The 20,392-nt window shown below is 38.1% G+C and overlaps 1 protein-coding gene across 1 annotated transcript in view; it reads right to left on the bottom strand.

Moving 5' to 3' along the window:
* The window catches only part of LOC127416433 (cadherin-2-like), a 58,281-nt gene that overhangs the window by 20,526 nt on the left and 17,363 nt on the right, over positions 1-20,392 (bottom strand). Inside the window, exon 3 of the mRNA XM_051655798.1 lies at positions 6,310-6,518. Coding sequence (XP_051511758.1) covers positions 6,310-6,518 — 209 coding nt within the window. The remainder of the gene's footprint in view (positions 1-6,309; positions 6,519-20,392) is intronic.

Genomic DNA, 20,392 nt, shown 5'->3' on the forward strand with positions numbered 1-20,392 from the left:
AGGTGATGAGCCAACTCATTACAGTCGAAGCTCCTCATAGTCGCACTGCTCTCCAAACAAACTCAGTGACAACATAAACATAGATTGAACAGATTCAAAAACATCTTTTGCCTCGTATCTTTCACGTTGGCTCTCATGTTTCCAATTTCTCTCTCTATCATTATACATTTTCTCATACCCTCCAGGGCTCTACAGTAAGATTGCTGGCCAGTAGATCAGATTTTTACATGCCATGCCAACATTTTTACTAGCCCCACCAAAAAAATTAATAAATAGAAATGTATGCCAGAAAAAAATTAAAATATAAAAAATTGAGTGAATTAATATGAACTGAGTTTTGTTTACAAAAAATGTGCAAGGTCTTTAATAAATAATACATTTCTGATTTTTTCCCCAAACCATTCTTACTGATGCTTCCAATACTATCACAAGTCATTCTCACTATTTTGTCTATGCAGCCAGCCAGATAACATTGCCTTCTTGACAAGCAAAATTGCAACAACAATATTCATAACATCAAAGAAAAACCAGGGTTCCCACACCTTTTAACCAATTAATTTCCATGATTTTTAAACCCTATTACATATATATTGCTTTTATAAAACAGCGGTAACAGATAAAAGATACTATTGTTTAATACACAGTTAAATTTGTTTAGAATAAACAAAAAATATAATTTATGTGACTTAAATATACCAAAATGTTAATTATATTTATGATCTACATTATAATAAAAAAAAAATAAATAAATAAAATGATATAAAATATATCAATATATCAAAAAAATGAAATAAAAAATAAATACTGTATTTAAAAAAATAATTTTATCTCTTTTATCCGATAAGATATTAGAAAGAGTTATATTTAATATAGAAATTTATTTTTAATTGTCTTCCGTATTTCCAGTGTTTGGCCACTAGTGTGCAAGTAGACGTGAAGACTGCGAGTGTGCGGATGACTTTTGATTGCACGTTGGGACACTCGTAGACTTAAAGATGTTGGTGCTGGTTGTGACAGCTGTTTTTGTATTTTCACTCAGCTGATTGAAAACTGATTGTTTTTGGTAGCAGTGACTGTTACAGCCTACTTAAAATAATAAATAACTGAAAATCTTACCCATCTTTTCATTTATTAATACACTGGTACATACATACTGGTTGTTGGAAGTGTACTGTAGAAAATATGTAAGTAAATGTTTTATAATGTTTTTATTGTGTGAAAATAATTTTAAAAGTTAATTATTTTTACTCATTTTGATTTTCAATACTTTGCACATTAAAAACTGTAAAATTGCATTGTCCATAATTGCTGTAAAATATTAAATATAAGCAATTTATTTCTACTTTGTTTCTCAATACACTGCATAAAACTTAATTAAAATAAATAAAAACTTTATTCTATAAACCTGTGTGATCCATTAATAGCTACTAATACAAACCATTTAAATGATATGCTTTGGCTTGTCATTTATATAAGACGACCAAAGACTGCTTTGCACTTATCAGTATGCGGTTTCATACAACAAATAAAAAGGATTACAGCATACATTTTAAATACATAAAGATGAGAAAGAAACCGTAGTAGTAGTTAATCATTTTTTAATTTTAAAACAACATTTACTACACTGCATAGTGTATGCCACACTGGCTGATAAATTACCAAAATCACCAGCAGGCAAGAACAAACAAAATAATGTGATTATTGGGTGAGAAGGATGACAAAGAGGTATATAAATATACACATAAATAATATTTTGTAATTATGATGCTGCTATTAAGTCATCCCAAACACGTTACAAAATAAATATATGCTTCTCTTACGTTTCACTATCTGATTATAATAAATAACTTGTGTTGAAAAGCTTCCCTTGACGTCATGGTGAAAATACACCGATCGCTCGGGTAGGCGGGGTGTGGCTCCTGATCGTGATGAACTCTGGGATACACTTAACCTGAAAGACCACTCTGAAGCAGCATTCGCACTAGTGTGGGTTAAGTGCACTGAGCTTTGGCATGTTTTAGACAAGGGACAGTCTTGAACACTTACTTCCTGTCGCATGCACGCGCACTCAAGTGGCCAAGACCGCAAGTGTGGGTATTGGGACTAGGCCTCTCTCAAACAAACCATCCTTACTGTTGAGCCCTGCCCTCTTTCTCTCTCCCTATCCAAACCCTCCCCTTCACCCTCTCCTCATTTTCCTCCTTGACCATCTCATTCTTTATCTCTCCCTTATCTTTTCTCTCTCCCACCGACTCCTCTCCCGCTCCCCTCCTCTTGTCCTCTTTTCCTTGGCTGCAGTATGAGTGTGTACATGTGTGTCGGTAATAAAGAGTTAATTCTCCTTGTCTCAGAGCAGAAGGCAGGGCTAAGAGACATATGGTTCGTGTTCCCAAGCTGAGCGTCCAGATCTCCTCTGTCTAATCTATCCTCCTGCCTTAATGTCTCTTTAGCATCGTTAAACATTAATTACAGCCCTACCATCAACGTGTTAGTGCTCTGCTAATTTTCTAATATAGTTTTATTAGTGCTTTGGCTTTGTCACAGAGGGCCTCGGATGAAGAGACACATTTGTGTGAGCTCACATTCACACAATGGCTGTTTGATGGCATAATTGTAGCATAAGGCTATATGGAAATGGTGTGAGCTGTTAGCGATGACATGGTTATAATTAGTGTGATTTCGCAGTCATGTAGATTACGTTTTCTACTAACAAGTGAGTGTGCAATGCAGGGGTTTCACAGACTCTGATCAGTTTTGCCACAAGTCAGTAAGCTGGGTCTGCGTCTACTAGTCGTAGATCACATGACTAAAAGCAGAAGTGAGTAACTATTTAAAAAAGTCTTTTGTGTTTTTATAGCGCTTTTCACAACACACATCATTTCAAAGCAGCTTTACAGAAAATTATGATTTAACAGAAAATGAAGCTGTAATATCTGAAAGTCATTATTGCATGGTTTGATGAAAAACATGATTGATCAATCTACATTGTAGGCTGATTTCTTCAAAACTGTAAACACTGTGGGCTCTATTATCATGACTGAACTAAGCACAGTGCTACAACTGCGGGCTACGACAGCGCGCTACATCTTATTGTAAGAGCGCTAATTCTAAGGGCAATTTTCGTGCCAGCACAAAGCGCAAGTGGCCGTGGGTGGGAGTGTTTGCGCTATCTGTGGGTGTATGCATGCAAGCTGTGGGTGTATTGTATATTAATGAAGTGGTGCCAAGGGCAATTTGCTATTTTCTTGAGAAATAGGTCATTGCACCCAGACGTTTCAGGAGCACTTCTGTTTTCAGCACAAAGTCTAAAATCAGTTCCTGCATTTGCAGTTTGGAGACTCCACCAGCAGATGGTAATAAAGTTCATGTGCAAACTCTGAAAATATGGTGGAACATTAAATTATGTCCCTGACAATCACTGTTGCAGCCGGTTTTTTAATTTGTAATTTTTTTTTTTAATATTTATTGTTTTTTAAACGAACTTTCTAAAGGTCATGGTTTATTTTTCAATTATTATTATTTGTATTATTATGTTTATATTTAAAATTGTATTTATGATCTAATTTGTATTCATATTTTTACACCTGTTGTCATAGATTGATTTTTAAGTCATAGAAGAAGTTGGAGGGTTAAATGTTTGGATTTGGGGAGGTCGTTATATAATTTTTTTTTGACCACTTCGTTATTTTGAGTCATTGAGTAATTTTAATTTAGAAATATTTTTGTTTTAAGTTTTTCATGTTTCAATAAATTAATTAAAATTTTAAAGCAAAATCGACCGGTATAAGTGAAGTGCATGCAAAAATCCACAGCCTAACCTGGAAGGCCAATACAATCACTGTTAATACCTGACATATTCCTGACATTCAACAAGGACACAGTTAATGCACAAAAGAATGTAAGTTCATCTTTCTATTAGGGTTGTGCCGATAGACGATGATCTAGGGGATCGACAATGGTCAGAGTGAGAGTGCCAATAGCTGATGCCTTTGACGATGACAAGATGATATTTGGCTAATTTTCCCATTAATGTATTAAATTATTATTATTATTATTATTATTATATTAATATTACAAATAATTTACCCCGCACACACACACACACACACACACACACACACACACACTGATCAACTGACTGGCATTTAGGCTAAGCAAAGACCTGTGCTGTTAAATAGGCTTTGTGTCAAACACTGTCAGTAAATATATTCTTCATATAATTGGTAAAAAATGAAAACAAATAATTTCTTCCTTCAGTGGAATGTGCAGCATGAATGACTGTAATCTGAGCCAAGGCAAAAATGGTACTTCGAATGCATGCCGAAGAACAACAGAAAGAAAATGTTAATCGGGCTTCTAAAGTGACGCAAACTAAAATGACTGTGTTATCAACTGAATTACAAAAGGGAAAAAGAAAATAACCGAGCTTGAGCAAAAATTGAAGGAAGCGAATTATCAAAAAGAGAAACGAAAAGTGAAAGGGAAAAAGACCACAGCAGTTTCTCATCTCATCAAACAATCACCAGACTCATCATCAGCCTTTCCAACAACGGATTACTCCTCATTGAAAATGTTTTAAAAACAGACTACAAAACTACAGCCCACATCAAAATTGAATTGCAAGTATGTGATAGACCTATATTCACAAATTTTGACAAGAGAGCTTGTTATAAAAGAGACCATCATTCTTATACAGTTGTTGTTTGAGCCATGGCGAAAAGGGCACTGTCACTATAATTGTTTTTATGTTTTCGTTTGCGTAATAATCTTCCGCCTGCATGTTTAGACAGATACTTGCCTAACAGTAAATGGAAAGGTGGTTACTTTATATATATATATATATATATATATATATATATATATATATATATATATATATATATATATATATTATTTTTTGATCACTTTTTTATTTTATATGCTTTTTCGTTTCGTTTCGTTTGGAGTGCAATTTGAATTAAGAAATGTATTTGATTTAAGTTTTTAGTTTTTTAAATAATGTAATTTTCAATGCAAAATCACTAAAGCAAGAATATTCACCGATCCCTCAGCCAATGTAATTGGATATTGCGATATATATATATATTGTGGAGGAGGGAACAAAAATAATTTATTCACAAACATGATGTATTTTCCGTGGGGCCCTGGGTCTCTGTGGCGCTATAAAAAATATTGCTGTTTGTTTGAGCGGCCCCGTGAATCCACGAGACCGTAGGGTGTACCATTTGACATTTTAGCTCTCTGAGGGGTGCTCACAAGTGCCCAGTTTGCACCCTCAATGCGCCCTTCGTTTGAGCCCACATCAGTGCGAGCTCAACAGTGGACTACAACCCAACAGTCCCTGCTGCTGAACCTCATGACCAATCACAGCAGACTGGAGTTTCTGAGTTGGAGAAAAAAACATGGCGGACAAGGCAATGTCAATTGCGGATCAACTATTGATTTTAATAATAGTATTTTCCTGATTGTCAATGGCGGATCACTTGCTTTTCAAGTGTATGTAGTATTACATTTTAGTCTGATGTGTATAATTGGTTAAAAAAAAATGTGTATTACGTTTTCCAGAGATATGGAATTACTTCTATTCAGTTTTTATTGAATATATTTCTTAGGGAAGTTCATAAAAGTAACCAAACACTAAACCTTTGCTATTTATGTTTCAACGAGGATTTTACAATTATTGTGAGTCTCTAAAATATCAAGACAGGAGAGAATACTTTAATGCACATAGCTGTTGCTTATAAGATTGCTTGTATTTATTGATATAGCAACTTCAGATCTACCAGTGATATACCAGCAAAAGAGTGACTATGTGTATTTTATAATCATTTTTGCAATCTACAGCAGTTTGTGAGACATATGTTCTCCTTTCTATACATTTGATTGTGTTCTAAGCACCTGTCTGTAACCATCCATGTTTTTTTTTTGCTGTAGTTATATATGAACTTTGTTTTTCAGAGGTTCTTGATTAAATTGTCTAATGCTTTATTGTCCATGTGTTGCTTGAAATTATTTAATAAAAACAAATATTCAAGAGTGAGATTAAAGTGTGTTTCTTTACACTATCTAACAATGTCATGACTTTTTCAAATAATAATTTGTAAAACTGCATGTATATGAAAAACATAATGTATACAAATGTGTCAACTGATTAAAGTCTTTAAGTCTGTCCAAATGCACACTTTTATAACTAATGCATCCTATTGGACTTACTGACTAGCTTTCATCTTATTTGCATATTTATTGGCAGGTACTGACCCGCCAATTAGTCGACTAGTTAAAATGGGCCCTCTGGCTTGACTTCCATACCTTCTCGGACTGGGTGAAGTTTACATGTACCAGCCACTGTTCTTGAGATTTCATGTCCTTGGCCTTAATCTCCAAGCTCTGCCCCATCCTGTCGGAGAGCTGTAGGGTTCGTGCTGCAAATACTGTCCCATCGGCTTCTATCCGAAAATCTGCTGGGTCTCCGCTCTCGAAGCGCAAGCCGGAACCTCTGCCACAGTCCACAAAATCCACTGCAGAGAGAAAGAGAGAGTGGACTGAGCGCAGGTCTGCTTTTGTTTTTAAACTACAATGTTTTTTATTTTTTTTAAAACAAGCACATACAAAATCACATTCCTGTTCACCACAAGGGAATAATGGTTTTACTTGAAAAGTGAGGACAAGGAGAGAAAGAAATGGAAAGTGCACACTAACAGAGGGATCGAGAGAAAGAGAAAGAAACTGAAAAAACAGAGAATGGAGGAAAGGAGAGCAGGTAAAACTTCTAAAGCTCTCCTGCATTATTCATGCTGAGACATCCCCTGCAGGCCCCCAGGTATGCCAAGAAACATAGGAACGGGAGGACGAGGAGACAAAGAGAGAAAGGGATGAGGGGAAAAAATAGAGAGAAAGCTGTGAAAAGTAGAGTTGAGAGCTTTCGGCAGAACAGCACTGAAGGGAATCACATTAGAAATACAGACATACACAAATGACTGTGCTTTATTTATTATGCTGCAATTAGAGAACAGAGACAGACAATTACACGCCCGGCACTGAGAGAGGCGCGGAGACACTCTCCTATCAGGAAACATTTGTTTGGAAGAAGGCTCATATTGACGGGGCTCATTTGTCTGACATTTTTCATCTTTCAAGCAGAACGCAAGCACACATTATCTTGCCCAGGTGGATGGTGCACGTGAATTCTCACTGCACATTAACGTGACACGGTATAGCTGCAGTGGACGAGCAATTATTGACATAAGTCTAAAAAGAAAATAACATTCCTTAAAATTTGAACACCTTCAAAATTCCAGTGGTATGCATGGTAGTAATATTCCCATATATATAGCAGTGGTATTCACTTGGTTGTGAAGCGCCATTTACGGCTCAGACTCTATCTTACCGTGGTAACGGCATGGTATCTGAGCCCAATGGGACAATAGGGACTATTCAAACAGGATGCTAGACAGAGCGCAAGAGAATGGAACAGAACGCGGGATCTCGAGACATGCTTTTCGAAATTGAACTCCTTTCAACTTGACAGTGTTTTAAAACGCATTGCTTACGATGCAAAACACTATCAAGAAAGCGAGACCCAATAGCCAAAAGCCTCCACCTGAGTCATCGTCAGTGCTTGGTACACATCTTGTATTCGAATGCACAGTTTTTGCATTTGAATGTGCATTTTTATCTTAAAAACAACAAATATTCGAAATTTTAATTTGAGTCACACTTGCAGTGAATCATTGAGCCTTGGTGTTCATATGGGAACTCGAGTTTGAGTCCAGTTTGTGTCGCTACCTGATTCCATCCTTCTTTTCCTAGCATTTCCTGTTCTCTCTCAGCTAAAAATGGCAAAAAGCCAAAAAATAAAAATAAAAATAAATAGTAATAAAAAATAAATAAAAGAAAAGAAAAATTCATTTGAAGAGCACTTCCTCTCTCTCTCTCACAGAAAAATAACACAAAAACACCAGGGAGCACAGGCTTCAAAATTTTCTCCCTCATAGTAGGTGTTCTTTTCATTACCTCTTGGTGTTACCTCTTTGTTACATCCCAGGTATGTGTGTGTGCGATTCTGACACATATGTGTGAGGTAATATGCTGATATGCCTTTTAGTAATTAGACTGGTCCATAGGTAAATTAACTCTCACTCTCGTTAATCACCATTTATTATGTGAGGACCTCTCAGGGTAATACAGTAGGCTAAAATAATCAGTCACTATTATTAGACATGGCAACCAATGAAACCTTAATACTGATTATTAGACAGAGACTTGCTGAAGGGGGAGAGCAATTATTAAGTTTATCTGATTGTTAATATTGGTAGTCTCTGTGTCCTTGTAAATTACTTGTGTAAAGCATAAACCCTTTAAAATGAAAACACTCTCTTCCCCTGGCACATTGGTACCCATCACTGAGTAAAGCATTTAATGTAACGTGATTGCCCTGATGGCAGCAGATATCCCGCTCGCCAGGTGCAGGTGTGAGCTAAGTGCTCGGGGTGTGTGTGTGTCGGTTTGGCTTCACAATGTGCACGAATCACGATTTATTAGATGGCTGCACCAGTTTAGCCTGCAGCTGCATTTTCCTGTGCAGTTTTCATGAGGATGGGGGGATGGTGTTCTAGAGCCACTACATGTCTACAGCACTGTCTCCTTCTATTACTGGGCTCTGTTCCTCTAACGGGGAAAAAAGAAAAACTGTGTCTTTGAGTATTTTTTCTCATCGCAATGTCTTTACACGTCCCTGCAAACTCAAGCAGGCAATGCGGCTTAATGCGGCGGGTAAAAGCTGCATTACTCATCACGTCTCATGGGCAAACACGGTTAAAGCAAAAACAGTGGAAAGTGATTTAATTATAAGGGTGATTTATTTTAAGTCAGAGTTTGTTTAAAATAATTAATTTATTTACATCTGAGGTAACTTGTGTGATTTCTGAAAGCCCTTGGCAACAAAGACACATATCAGTCCTCGAACCACAATACGACTGATAAAGACAACAGAAAAGATTTTATTCCACAAATTTCCCCCAGCTAAATATGGTGTATGAAGGTTTTAATATTGGTTCCATTATATTCTACACCTGACTATATTCATCAGTCTTTTTCTTATCAAATGAAGGGTCTGACATGTATGCCTGCTTTTCTTTGCTAAGTATTGATGAAGTGAAATGCTGCGACATGAAATATCTGATTTTTTAATATTGCTACAACAAGGGTCAAACACAGGTTCATGATTTACTGGCGATGAACCGATACAATCTTAATAAGAGGCAATTAATAAAAACATTCATTTTCTGTCACCTTGACCAATGAGATGGAAAATAATTTGTCAAAGTGCCAAATATGAAGGTGGGGATTTAGGAGGCTTAATACACATTATGTGTGCGTGTGAGACCACAGACATTTTTGAGTGGCAAAGAAGATAGTCTGATTCCATTCATTTGGTCTTAGTTAAAAAGGGCTAATGTCATGAGGAATCAAATTTTCCTTGATGTTTTGACACATAAGAGGTCATTCTAATATAAAAAACATACTGTAAATTTTAGAACTCAAAACTTAATCCCCAAAGCAATAAAAGCATTTACTGAAACCAAGCTGCAAAAACGCGTCATTCTCTACTTCTGCGACTTCCTTACGTCACTAGGGGGCCCCTTAATTCATGACCGCCTCTACAGCAACAACATCAATGCCTACTTCACATCATCGCACCCTTGGCCCCGCTCACTGGTGCTCCTTTCATACTCAGAGAGAGCAGGACAAACAGGCCTAGTGTGGCCTTACTATTCCTGAACACCAAAGGGGACCCATCTAGTCTATTGTAAATTATTTTTGTATATAAACATGCACTACACTGGCATCTTTGACCGTTGTCATGTATCTCACGCCACTTTTAAAAGATGCTGTGTCAAGTTACAACTCTGGAAAGGAGATGCCATTCTGTTTCATTAGCTGGTCTGCCTTTTGCTGTTTTGATCACAAACGCATCCTGGACGCCTTCTTGTGCCCATCTGTGCTATTTTTGAACTAGATATCATGCAGCATGATACTACATGTGTCTGCGTCTTGTTTCACCATGCTTTTGACTATGTATATAACCCTCCCCCCCATTTTGTAATGTTGTGGAGCTTGTTCATTCTCTTCCGATTGAGTTTCAAATCGGGCTGCACAATGTTAGCCAACCATAGTGGGCGTTTACGTTGAAGTTTAAAGGTGGCGCTTAAGCCAAAACTGAGTGTTTCAGACAGACAGCCAGAGACAGGGTGGGAAATGATCATATATTACTAAATTATGACTGTTTTGGTACAAAACAACTTTACTAACATTATCAGTGGACCTCAGAGAAGATAATAAAATTATATAAAAAAAAAAGAATCTGTCATGACCCCTTTAAGAGACAGAGTGAAGGTGAGTGGACACTTGAGTAAATGGTTTCTAATCTAAAGAGAATGAAATGAAGAAGCTATATACTAGATGCCGACTAGGGGTGTAACGTTTCATCGATCAATAACCAACGATCCAATGTTATCGATACAACGCATAAATATCGATAGACATTTTTTTTAAGATGCACCTTTATTAAAATTCTGTCATGTCAGCCACGTTGTATGCATTTCCGTCAGGCGATGAAGAAACCTTATTACATTCATTTCACTTCATGAGCACTAAATACGCTTGTCATGTGGGACAAGGATGTGCGCGGGGTCTGTGAAGCCAAATTAAGCTCTGCTATCCATGCCTGCGCGTCAACCAGGCTTCCCGCGAAACGCGAGCTCCAGTGACAGGATCAGTGCGAGCACGTCAACCAGGCGCTCCTTAAAATGCGAGCTCTCATGACAAACGCAGTGCGGCTCACATGCACGATTAATTCGGGCTTCCATCGATATCATTGCGCATGCAACCCATTTGAATTTTACATGAGAATTTGCTATATTAAAGTACCATTGGGCAATTCAACCATCATGCGAAACATCTTGACAACGCCGACATTCTGAACAGCATTAATGAAGGAAAGAGAAATCACCTGCTGCCCAGCACTAGCATCAGTTATAAGACTTTCCACATCTACACATCAACATCCCTGCTAACGTTTATCCCAGTTAACTGCAACTGTGGAAGTTGTTGCCAAGAAAACCACGGATAGCATGGATAGTTGGAAATAAGTCATGGGTATGTAAGTATTTTGAATTGGATTAAATAGAAAAATAAGCTGTAATCAAACGACTGATGATCACTTGTGTGTGACATTATTTTTTATATTATTTTCTGTATATTTTTCAACATCTGAAGTACCATATTTTGTTGTGGATGTCCCAATGTGAATACTATATTTGCGCTTTTCAGAGAGATCAATAAAATATTCAAATTATATTTTGGTTGCATTTGAGGGCAAACAAAAATGTAATTGACTGTGTAAAATAGGCACATAATATCAGAATATCGATAGCAGGGCCCTGAATCGAATTAAATCGAAATCATATTGTGGCAGACTCTGAAGTATCGGCAAATATCGTATCGCAGGCCAAGAGAATCGATAGATCATATCGTGATGAAATGTCTGATTTACACCCTTAACAGTAACCAGAAAAAAAAATTATGATTTGGTGCATAATACAGGACTCTTCACAACAAACAATCTGGGAACTTTTTTAAAGTAGTTTTTTTAGTCACCAGATTAAGTTTTTTATTATTATTCACCAGATAAAGTTGTGAATTGAGCTGACAGGGTGCATTTCCATATACTCATATTGTTTTTGCGTGTTCTTGCTTCAATTTAGAACACTTGATAATTATCTATGTAACCAAAATAACAAAATGTACATTAAAGTAGGGATAAAAATCTGAACATTTTGCAATGACGACAGATTTTGACACAGCAAATAAACATAAAGCGCCACCTGATAAAACGATAAATCAGTTGTTCTCTATGATATATGCCTATACTTTTTCAAGACAGCATGAATGAGGACATGGACACAAACACATTCAAGCTTAAGTCCTGATTTGGTGAGATAACAGAGGTGTGATATGCTTCGTAAGCAATCTCTTTCAGGCATAAGCATTTAGCATTCAACACCAACTCCTGAAAATCTCTTTCACTCCCTCTTCACTTCTTTACCGCTCAAAATGTCCTCGCTACTCCCTCCCAATGGACCTCTTACTTCTTTTTAATATAAGTCGGCCACAATTGGTGCTAGCTTTTAGTAGCAGCAAGACATAAATGAGGGATGTAATGGGAAAATACTTTTGTTTACCCCCTCCACCCCCATGAGGGAGTATAAAATAGCTGTCTTAATGTAGTCGTTTGGAGTTGCATGGTCTCAGAGAAATACCGAGGCTTTCTGTGAAGGAATTCAGATGGATGTGTCACTTAGTACCCCACTTTGAATCGAGCATAGCTGCCTTTTGTACCGCCTGCCTATAATTGCCTACTTTTCCGTGACTTTTAGGGTAAGTTTCCTCTAATGGCCCCATTGCTCAAGCATGTCCCACAGTGTGCATGGCAACTTAGGTTTAACTCAAATGCACTTCCACAGCCACACATACACAGAAAGACAGACACATTCACACATATACCTAAATAGACTGAAATAAAACACACCAGTGGGAAATAAATACATTCTAAAATCAAAAAGCACATTAAACTGTTGAGCTTTTCAGCTCATAAATGGATTCATTATCTCTTTTGGAAAGCAAAACAATATGTAATTCCTATAATGAGCCAATGGCTATTGATTAGTTGCCAAAATGTTATAATGGTGAGTAACATCCGCTTTCATGTGTTCCTCTGTAAATGTGAATCACCTCAGCCTTTGATCCAAAAGTACAACTAACAACATACTGTTGTTATCTACTCACCCCATGCTGTTCCTCTCAAACACAAAGAGAAATACATAGAAAGATATAATATGGCTACAGTTAAAGTTTATTCCCCTAACATCATCCCTCTGAAAATATTCTCTCCTGTCTTCCCTCATTTATTCAGATTTTTAATTTAGATCAAACGAACATAACGAATATCACGCCTGATTAAGTTCAATTTCAACCTGTTAAATGACTTGATCACATGCAAATGCATGCATGCTTGCACATACATGTTCAGAGAACCATATTACACATTTTCACATTAGCACATCAATACATTGTGCTTTCAGAGAACAGAAAGCTGTATTTAATTTGTTCACCCCATGTGAACCATCACAGGATTGGGTAATCTGTACATAAATATCCACTAATAAAATGTACCACTATAATACAATGGTATTTTTCAGCACCTTTCATCACCATGTAAATATCGATATATCTAATTATCATGTAAAATCTAATGAGTAGCATTAAAGTATCATGTTAAAGCCATGTTTGTTTTTGGAGATGTAACATGGAAATACTATGCTATTCTATAAAGAATCTTTAAGCACCATCTAACTAAAAATCATAAAATAATCTAATGAGTACCAATTAAGTGCTGAGGCAATTATCTGGTATTCTTTAAAGTACCTTTCAGAACCATGTAAATACCATAAGGTAATCCAATTAGTATGACCATTTATGTCACAGTCTGTCTCCCTCGTGTTTCCTAGGACTCTTATTTTGAAGTGTTTCCCCCGGACTATGTTTCCCATCATGCACTGCCCTCATCACTGCCATCTGTTCCTCATTGTTCTCACCTGTTTTCCATTCCCTCATTAGCTTTTGTATGTATAAATACCCTCTAGTTTAGTTCCTTTGTCAGCTCTTGTTTGTTGTTTCCCTTTCATCATTTTTTATTAAAGCCTGCATATAGATCCTATGTCTCCTGTCTCATCTCAGAAACCATTCGTTACAGAAGAACTGACCAAACATGGATCTAGCGGCTGTCCGTATCCTGCTTCTCAAGCAAGGGGACCGTCCAGTTGAGGATCACGTCCATTAGTTCTTAGAACTAGCGAATTTAGTGCTCTATCCAGACCGCTCTCTGGTGGTTTTCTTCCGGACCTGTCTGAATAGTGCACTGAAGGAACTGATGCCTCCGGCTGATCCTCAGTGGACGCTCTGTGAATATGTTGAGAAGGATTTGGAACTTTGCGGTTCCCCTTTCACAGTGGATTATGGCGGGAACCCTGGGCCAAAACCTGTATCCTCGGATCCTTGCTCCAAGCCTTCCACGGCTCCTTCGTCCAAGCCTTCCACGGCTCCTTCATCCTAGCCTTCCACGGCTCCTTGGTCCAAGCCTGCCATGGCCAACAAGACAGTGCCCACGCCTGCCACGGCCAACGCTCATGCCTGCAGCCTCAACCGTCCCAGAGCCAATGCCTGTGGTCTCACCCGCTCCCGTAACTACACTCCCCGCTGTCCAGAAAAGGAGGAGAAGGAAAGGGACACCTTCTCCCCAGTCTCTGCCCGCGCTCATGACCACGGAGGTCGTTCCCCAGTCTCTGCCCAAGCTCACAACTACAGAGGTCATTTCCCAGTCGCTGCCAGCTCTCATCGAGCCTTCCATGGCTCCGCCCCTCGAGCCAACCATGGCTCTGCCTGCCTTCGTCGAGCCTCTCCCGGCTCCGCCCTCAGAGTCATCCAGCGGTTCCGCCCGCTCCCCCAGAGACTCCTCTTCCAGCGGTTCCGCCCGCTCCCCCAGAGACTTCTCCTCAAGCAGATTCGGCCGCCCTCCCAGTGACTCCTCTTACAGCGGCTCTTCCCGCCCAGTCACTAACCACACTCACTACCCAGTCCCGGCCCTGTGGCCGCCCCCTAGGCCTGAAAAACCCTGTTTCATCAATTCTCTCAGTCTCACATAAACGAGCTCCGCCTTCCTCCATTTCTCCAGCAGAATGTGTACAGCATACGTTACGTGAATAGAATGAAGTGCACATTTCTTGCACGCGGTGGAGATTTTGCGTTACCGCGATACAGACGATTATCCAAAATGTATGCCAGTTGCCAAATTTCTACTGGTTTATCATGTCTACCGGTATATCGCCCACCCCTACTTTGAAGTACCTTTTAGTACCATGTAAATACCATATGGTAATCTAATTGCCATATACCATGACAAATATACATATGGTAAACATTAAGTTCCATAGTATATACACTCACCGGCCACTTTATTACAGTAGGTACACCTATACATCTACTTATTCATGCGATTATCTAATCAGCCAATCGTATGGCAGCAGTGTAATGTTAAAAATCATTCAGATATGGGTCAGGAGCTTCAGTTAATGTTCACATCAACCATCAGAATAGAGAAAAATGTGATCTCAGTGATTTAGACCGTGGCATGAATGTTGGTGCCAGACGGACTGGTTTGAGTATTTCTGTAACTGCTGATCTTTTGGGATTTTAACGCACAACAGTCTCTAGAGTGTAAAGATATTGGTGTGAAAAACAAAAAAATATCCAGCGAGCGGCAGTTCTGTGGGCGAAAACGGCTTGATAATGACACAGGTCAGAGGAGAATGGCCAGTCTGGTCCAAGCTGACAGGAAGGTGACAGTAACCCAAATAAAGACGCGTTACACCAGCGCTATGCAGAAATTCATTTCTGAATGTACAACACATTGAACACTGAGGCGGATGGACTACAGCAGCAGAAGACCCCTCTGGGCACCACTACTGTCAGCTAAGAACAGGTAACTGAGGCTGCAGTGGGCACAGGCTCACTAAAACTGGACAGAACTAAAAATATTGCCTGGTCTGACAAATCTGGATTTCTGCTGAGGTACACAAATGGTAGGCCCACTACAGCCTCAATTTTTTGTTCTTGGCTGACAGAAGTGGAACCCAACATAGTCTTCTGCTGTTGTAGCCCATCCGCCACAAGGTTCAACATGTTGTGCATTCTGAGATGCTATTCTGCTCAATACAATAGTACAGAGGGGTTATCTGAGTTTCCATAGGCTTTCTGTCAGCTCAAACCAGTCTGGCCATTCTCTGTTGGCCTCTCTCATCAACAAGGCATTTTCGTCCACAGAACTGCCGCTCACTTTTTTTTGTTTTTCTTTGCACCATTCACTTTACACTCTACAGACTGTTGTGTGTGAAAATCCCAGGAGATCAGCAGTTACAGAAATACTCAAACCAGCCCATCTGGCACCAACAATCATGCCATGGTCTAAATCACTGAGATAAAACATTTTTCCCATTCTGATGGTTAATGTGAACATTAACTGAAGCTCCTAACCCATATCTGCATGATTTTATACATTACACTGCTGCCACACGATTGGCTGATTAGATAATTGGATGAATAAGTAGATGTACAGGTGTACCTCAAAGTGGCTGGTGAGTGTATATCGGTGAGAGTACCATGGTATTACCAACTGATACCATCAATGCACCATGGTACTGCCACAGTACTCTTTTCAAAGGGTGACTAGGTTGCTTGCCACAGCAAGTATGACAACAATCAGCATTTGAATGTTTTGGATTTACAAGCTAATTTACAAGCAAATACTTCGAAATCAAAGAATAATGATGTTTCTTACATATCATGGATGCTAAACATCTTATTAAAGGACAAACAATATTATTTAATACAATTATAAACCACAATTCACTCCCAGAGCATTTTTCAGCTTCTACACATTAATGCCCATACCTTTACAAAATAGACACATAAAAAAATACTGAATCTTAAAAAGCAAGCAAAAAAACAAACACTTTTTTTTTTTTCTGGCATTCACTGAATAATCCCTGTCACAGACAAACTCAATTATTCACTTTGCATTGTAATAGCACTAAGGGCCTTTAGGTTTTTTTTTTCCCAATCATAATTTTTTTCAGTTCAGTGGTCCAGCTTTGTGTGTATGTTTGTGCATACACACATGCGTGCAAAGTCATTTTAACCCCTGCCCCTGCTAGATTGGTGGTGTCTGTGTGGATTTAGGATTTATGACCATGCACAGACCCACACTCACACAAACACACACTTAGCATATGGCAGGGGCGCCACGCCACTTCGCTCCTGAGAAAAACCTAAAGCGGATAGTGCATTCCACTGCTGTCTCTACTCACACACAAAACACCTTTTCACTGCTGTCTTAAAAAAAAAAAACATTTAAACACAAACGGATGCGTTTTAAAGGAAAAACTTCTTGCGCTTAAGACCTTTGTCAAGCATTTCTTGAGCGTTTATGAATGATCCAGCAGTAAATCGCAATAGTCCTAGTACATTAAGCATGCAATGTCTGAAGGCTGTATCTTGTTCCTGTAGCTACACTGCCAGAGCATGGCACTAGCAATGCCAAGGTCATGGGTTTATTCACAGGGAATACACAAATAGATCAAATGTATACCTTGAATGCACTATAAGTTGCTATGGATAAAAGTGCCTGCCAAATTAATACCTGTAATATAAAACGTAATATCCATAGGCATTTATTTAACTTCACCTCCCACCCTTAAATGGATGGTTCACCCAAAATGAAAATTCTGCTCTCATTTACTCATCCTCTTGTTGGTCCAAACCCATATGACTTTCTTTCTTCCGTACAACACAATAGGAGATGTTAAGAAGAATTTCTCAGTCACCATTCACTTTCATTGCCTCTTTTTTCCATTCAATGAAAGTGGACGGAGACTAACATTCTGCCAAAAATCTCCTATTGTGTTCCAAAAATTGGTTTGGAACAACAAGAGATTCGGTACATGATAGAATAATATTTTTTGTGTGTGTGTAAATCCTTTTTAACCAGAAATTGTTTAAAAGACATCAGACCATGAAACAGCAAATGGCTCCGTAATCAAAGCCATGCAACCTTTGTGTGTGTGTGTGTGTGTGTGTGTGTGTGTGTGTGTGTGTGTGTGTGTGTGTGTGCACGTGTGTTTCCTTTTCTGGGCTTATTTATATAAAACATTTGGGAAATGTATAGATTCCATATTAAACATACTGTATAACACAATAAAGTAATGTATTAAAATCATAATAACAATGTGTAATTTGATTATATGATTCTATATTGCATGTTTATGGCTATTACTCTGTATTTCCTCATGTAATTGCACTATAACAAGGAGTCTATTATAATATGTGACCAAAGGTCCATGACAATTACTATTATTTAGGTTAGAAAACCCAGACGATTGCTTTTGTGACAGCATTGCCTCTGGAGATACTGACTAGGTCACAAAATTTGCTGCATCAATGGACATTTATTACAGTAGGAATCTTCTCCCCCTGCCTACTCTCCATACTATCACTACCATACTAAAACTCCTGTCTAAAGTCCTAGAATTTAATAAAGCCTTCAAATATAAAGAAATTATTCAATTATTAATGTTACTAGATATATAGAAAAGTGTATTTAAGGACAGCATAAAACAGCATCCACAAAGCATTTCATTGCTGTAATGAGCTGTATTTCAGAGTGAAACAGAATATTCAGTGAAAAATAATGTAGGTTGGGACTTTTTATGTTTTTCTTTTTGTTTGTTTTTTCATAAGATTTAATTTAGAATTTTTTTTTTTTCTTCTTTAGAATAATGTGCACTTATGAATCTTGAACAATAAAACCAGGGACTATTTTTAAGAAAATAAATAGGGTACATTTTTATTTCATGTTATCACAAAAGTATGTCTGTAGTGCTATATGTTGTATTATAAATCAGAATAAAAATGAAATTCGACTAATTCATTAAAAAGAACCGACTCTATAGAATGATTCCCTCAAATCACACAATCAATATACACAGACACAGACACACACACACACACACACACACACGCACACACACACATACACACACTTGCCTGCACAAGTGTTTGGTGTTTGAAGCAAAATGGATGGTAAACCACAGAAATCATTAATTAGAGGTAGAAGGAGGGAGGAGGGGATTATAAAGGCTTCAGATTATGTGCGTGTGTGTATATTGAGTGTGAGTGAATGAAGACTCCCTCGGGTCAATCATACTGACCACTGTAATCACTCTTCATTGTGTATCAGAAAGAATGACGGGAAATAACAAACAGCAAACAATTACAAACATCTGCACAGCCTCTCACACAGCTGAATGCAGATCATACTGTAATTTACCAACATTGCTCAACTACCCGCTCTCCATTTAGAAATTTCCAAACTACTGGAGTATGACAATCTGTGTGTTGAAAGGTGTTTTGTACCAAACAAATGTCTGTAATGCAACACACACCAAGCTAAAAAACAGTTAACACTTAAATAAAAAAGAAACAGACTAAGACACTGTTTACACCAGGTATTAAGATGCACCTTGGGTGATCTGATCACATGTGGTCAGGTGAGACACATGGCTGTTTACACAAGGTCGCTTAAATGCATCTCCTGTGACAACTTGTGTTCAGATTTCGAGGGGAGGGTCTCTGATTTCACACATTAATCAATGTCACTGTGTTACTGCATGACATTAAGCACAACAAAGTCAGAAAAGACAATGTAAGCTCATAAAAAACGCTGCACTGTTTGTGCTCTGTGCAAGTTTCTCTTGTAAATAGTGATGCGCTTCCTGCCTCCTCCTCCACGTGATGCGTGACCTTACCAACGAGCTTACGTCATCCCTCTCATGAGCGCTCGTCACAGAGATGTACAGAAGTGAAAATTTGTAGTTAAAAAGTATATAAGTATTGTTTTGTTTCTAAAAAATAATCATTTGCGTTCAGAAGAACTTTATTTGTCGACTGGAGTCATGTGGATTATTTTGATGCACCCTAAATATGCATTTTGGACCGTCAAAAATGGAGTACATTCACGTGCATTGTGTAAAGGAGGAGTCCTGAAATGAAATTCTAAAATTCTTAAATTCTGTTTTGATGAAGAAAGAAACTCTGATGCATCTTGGATGGCCTGAGGGTGAGTAGATTATCAGCAAATTTTCATTTTTGGGTGAACTATTCCTTTAACCTGAGTTGCAGATGTTCATGCTCCTCATCAGTGATGATATCAGACACACTGAAGAAGATCTGTGAAGTTCTCGTGACTGTGTATGCATCCGCTTTTTAAATGTTCAGATCCGACTGTTATTTCCATTTAAAGCCATTCGTTACCGGCAAAGTTTAAATTCTTGTTTTAGCGCAGTGGTTGATTGACAGGTGAGGGTGACGTTTCGCTGCTGTTGAGACACATTCAGAACAGATTAACGTAGGGCTGGGTGGTTTTTACAATTAATTCGAATTTTCATTTTGACACGATTTATTTTTTATTTATTTTTATCGAGATTAAGCAAAAAAATACTGCAAACGCTATAGTTAGATATGTTGTAAATCCACCAAAGGCTGAATAAGGAAGCGAAAAATAATTCATAGCTCTTCAATGCTGCTCCCGATCTGATCAGCTACACGTGTGCGCTGTGCTCTAACTGAACATGACAGGTTAAAAACATGGAGACTGATATAAAAGACAGCGATAATATCCCCAGTACGATTGTACACAGTGTGTTTGTTGCTCAACTTCGTC

The sequence above is a fragment of the Myxocyprinus asiaticus genome, chromosome 25 (genome assembly GCF_019703515.2).
Source record: "Myxocyprinus asiaticus isolate MX2 ecotype Aquarium Trade chromosome 25, UBuf_Myxa_2, whole genome shotgun sequence".
In the NCBI taxonomy this organism is placed as follows: Eukaryota; Metazoa; Chordata; class Actinopteri; order Cypriniformes; family Catostomidae; genus Myxocyprinus; species Myxocyprinus asiaticus.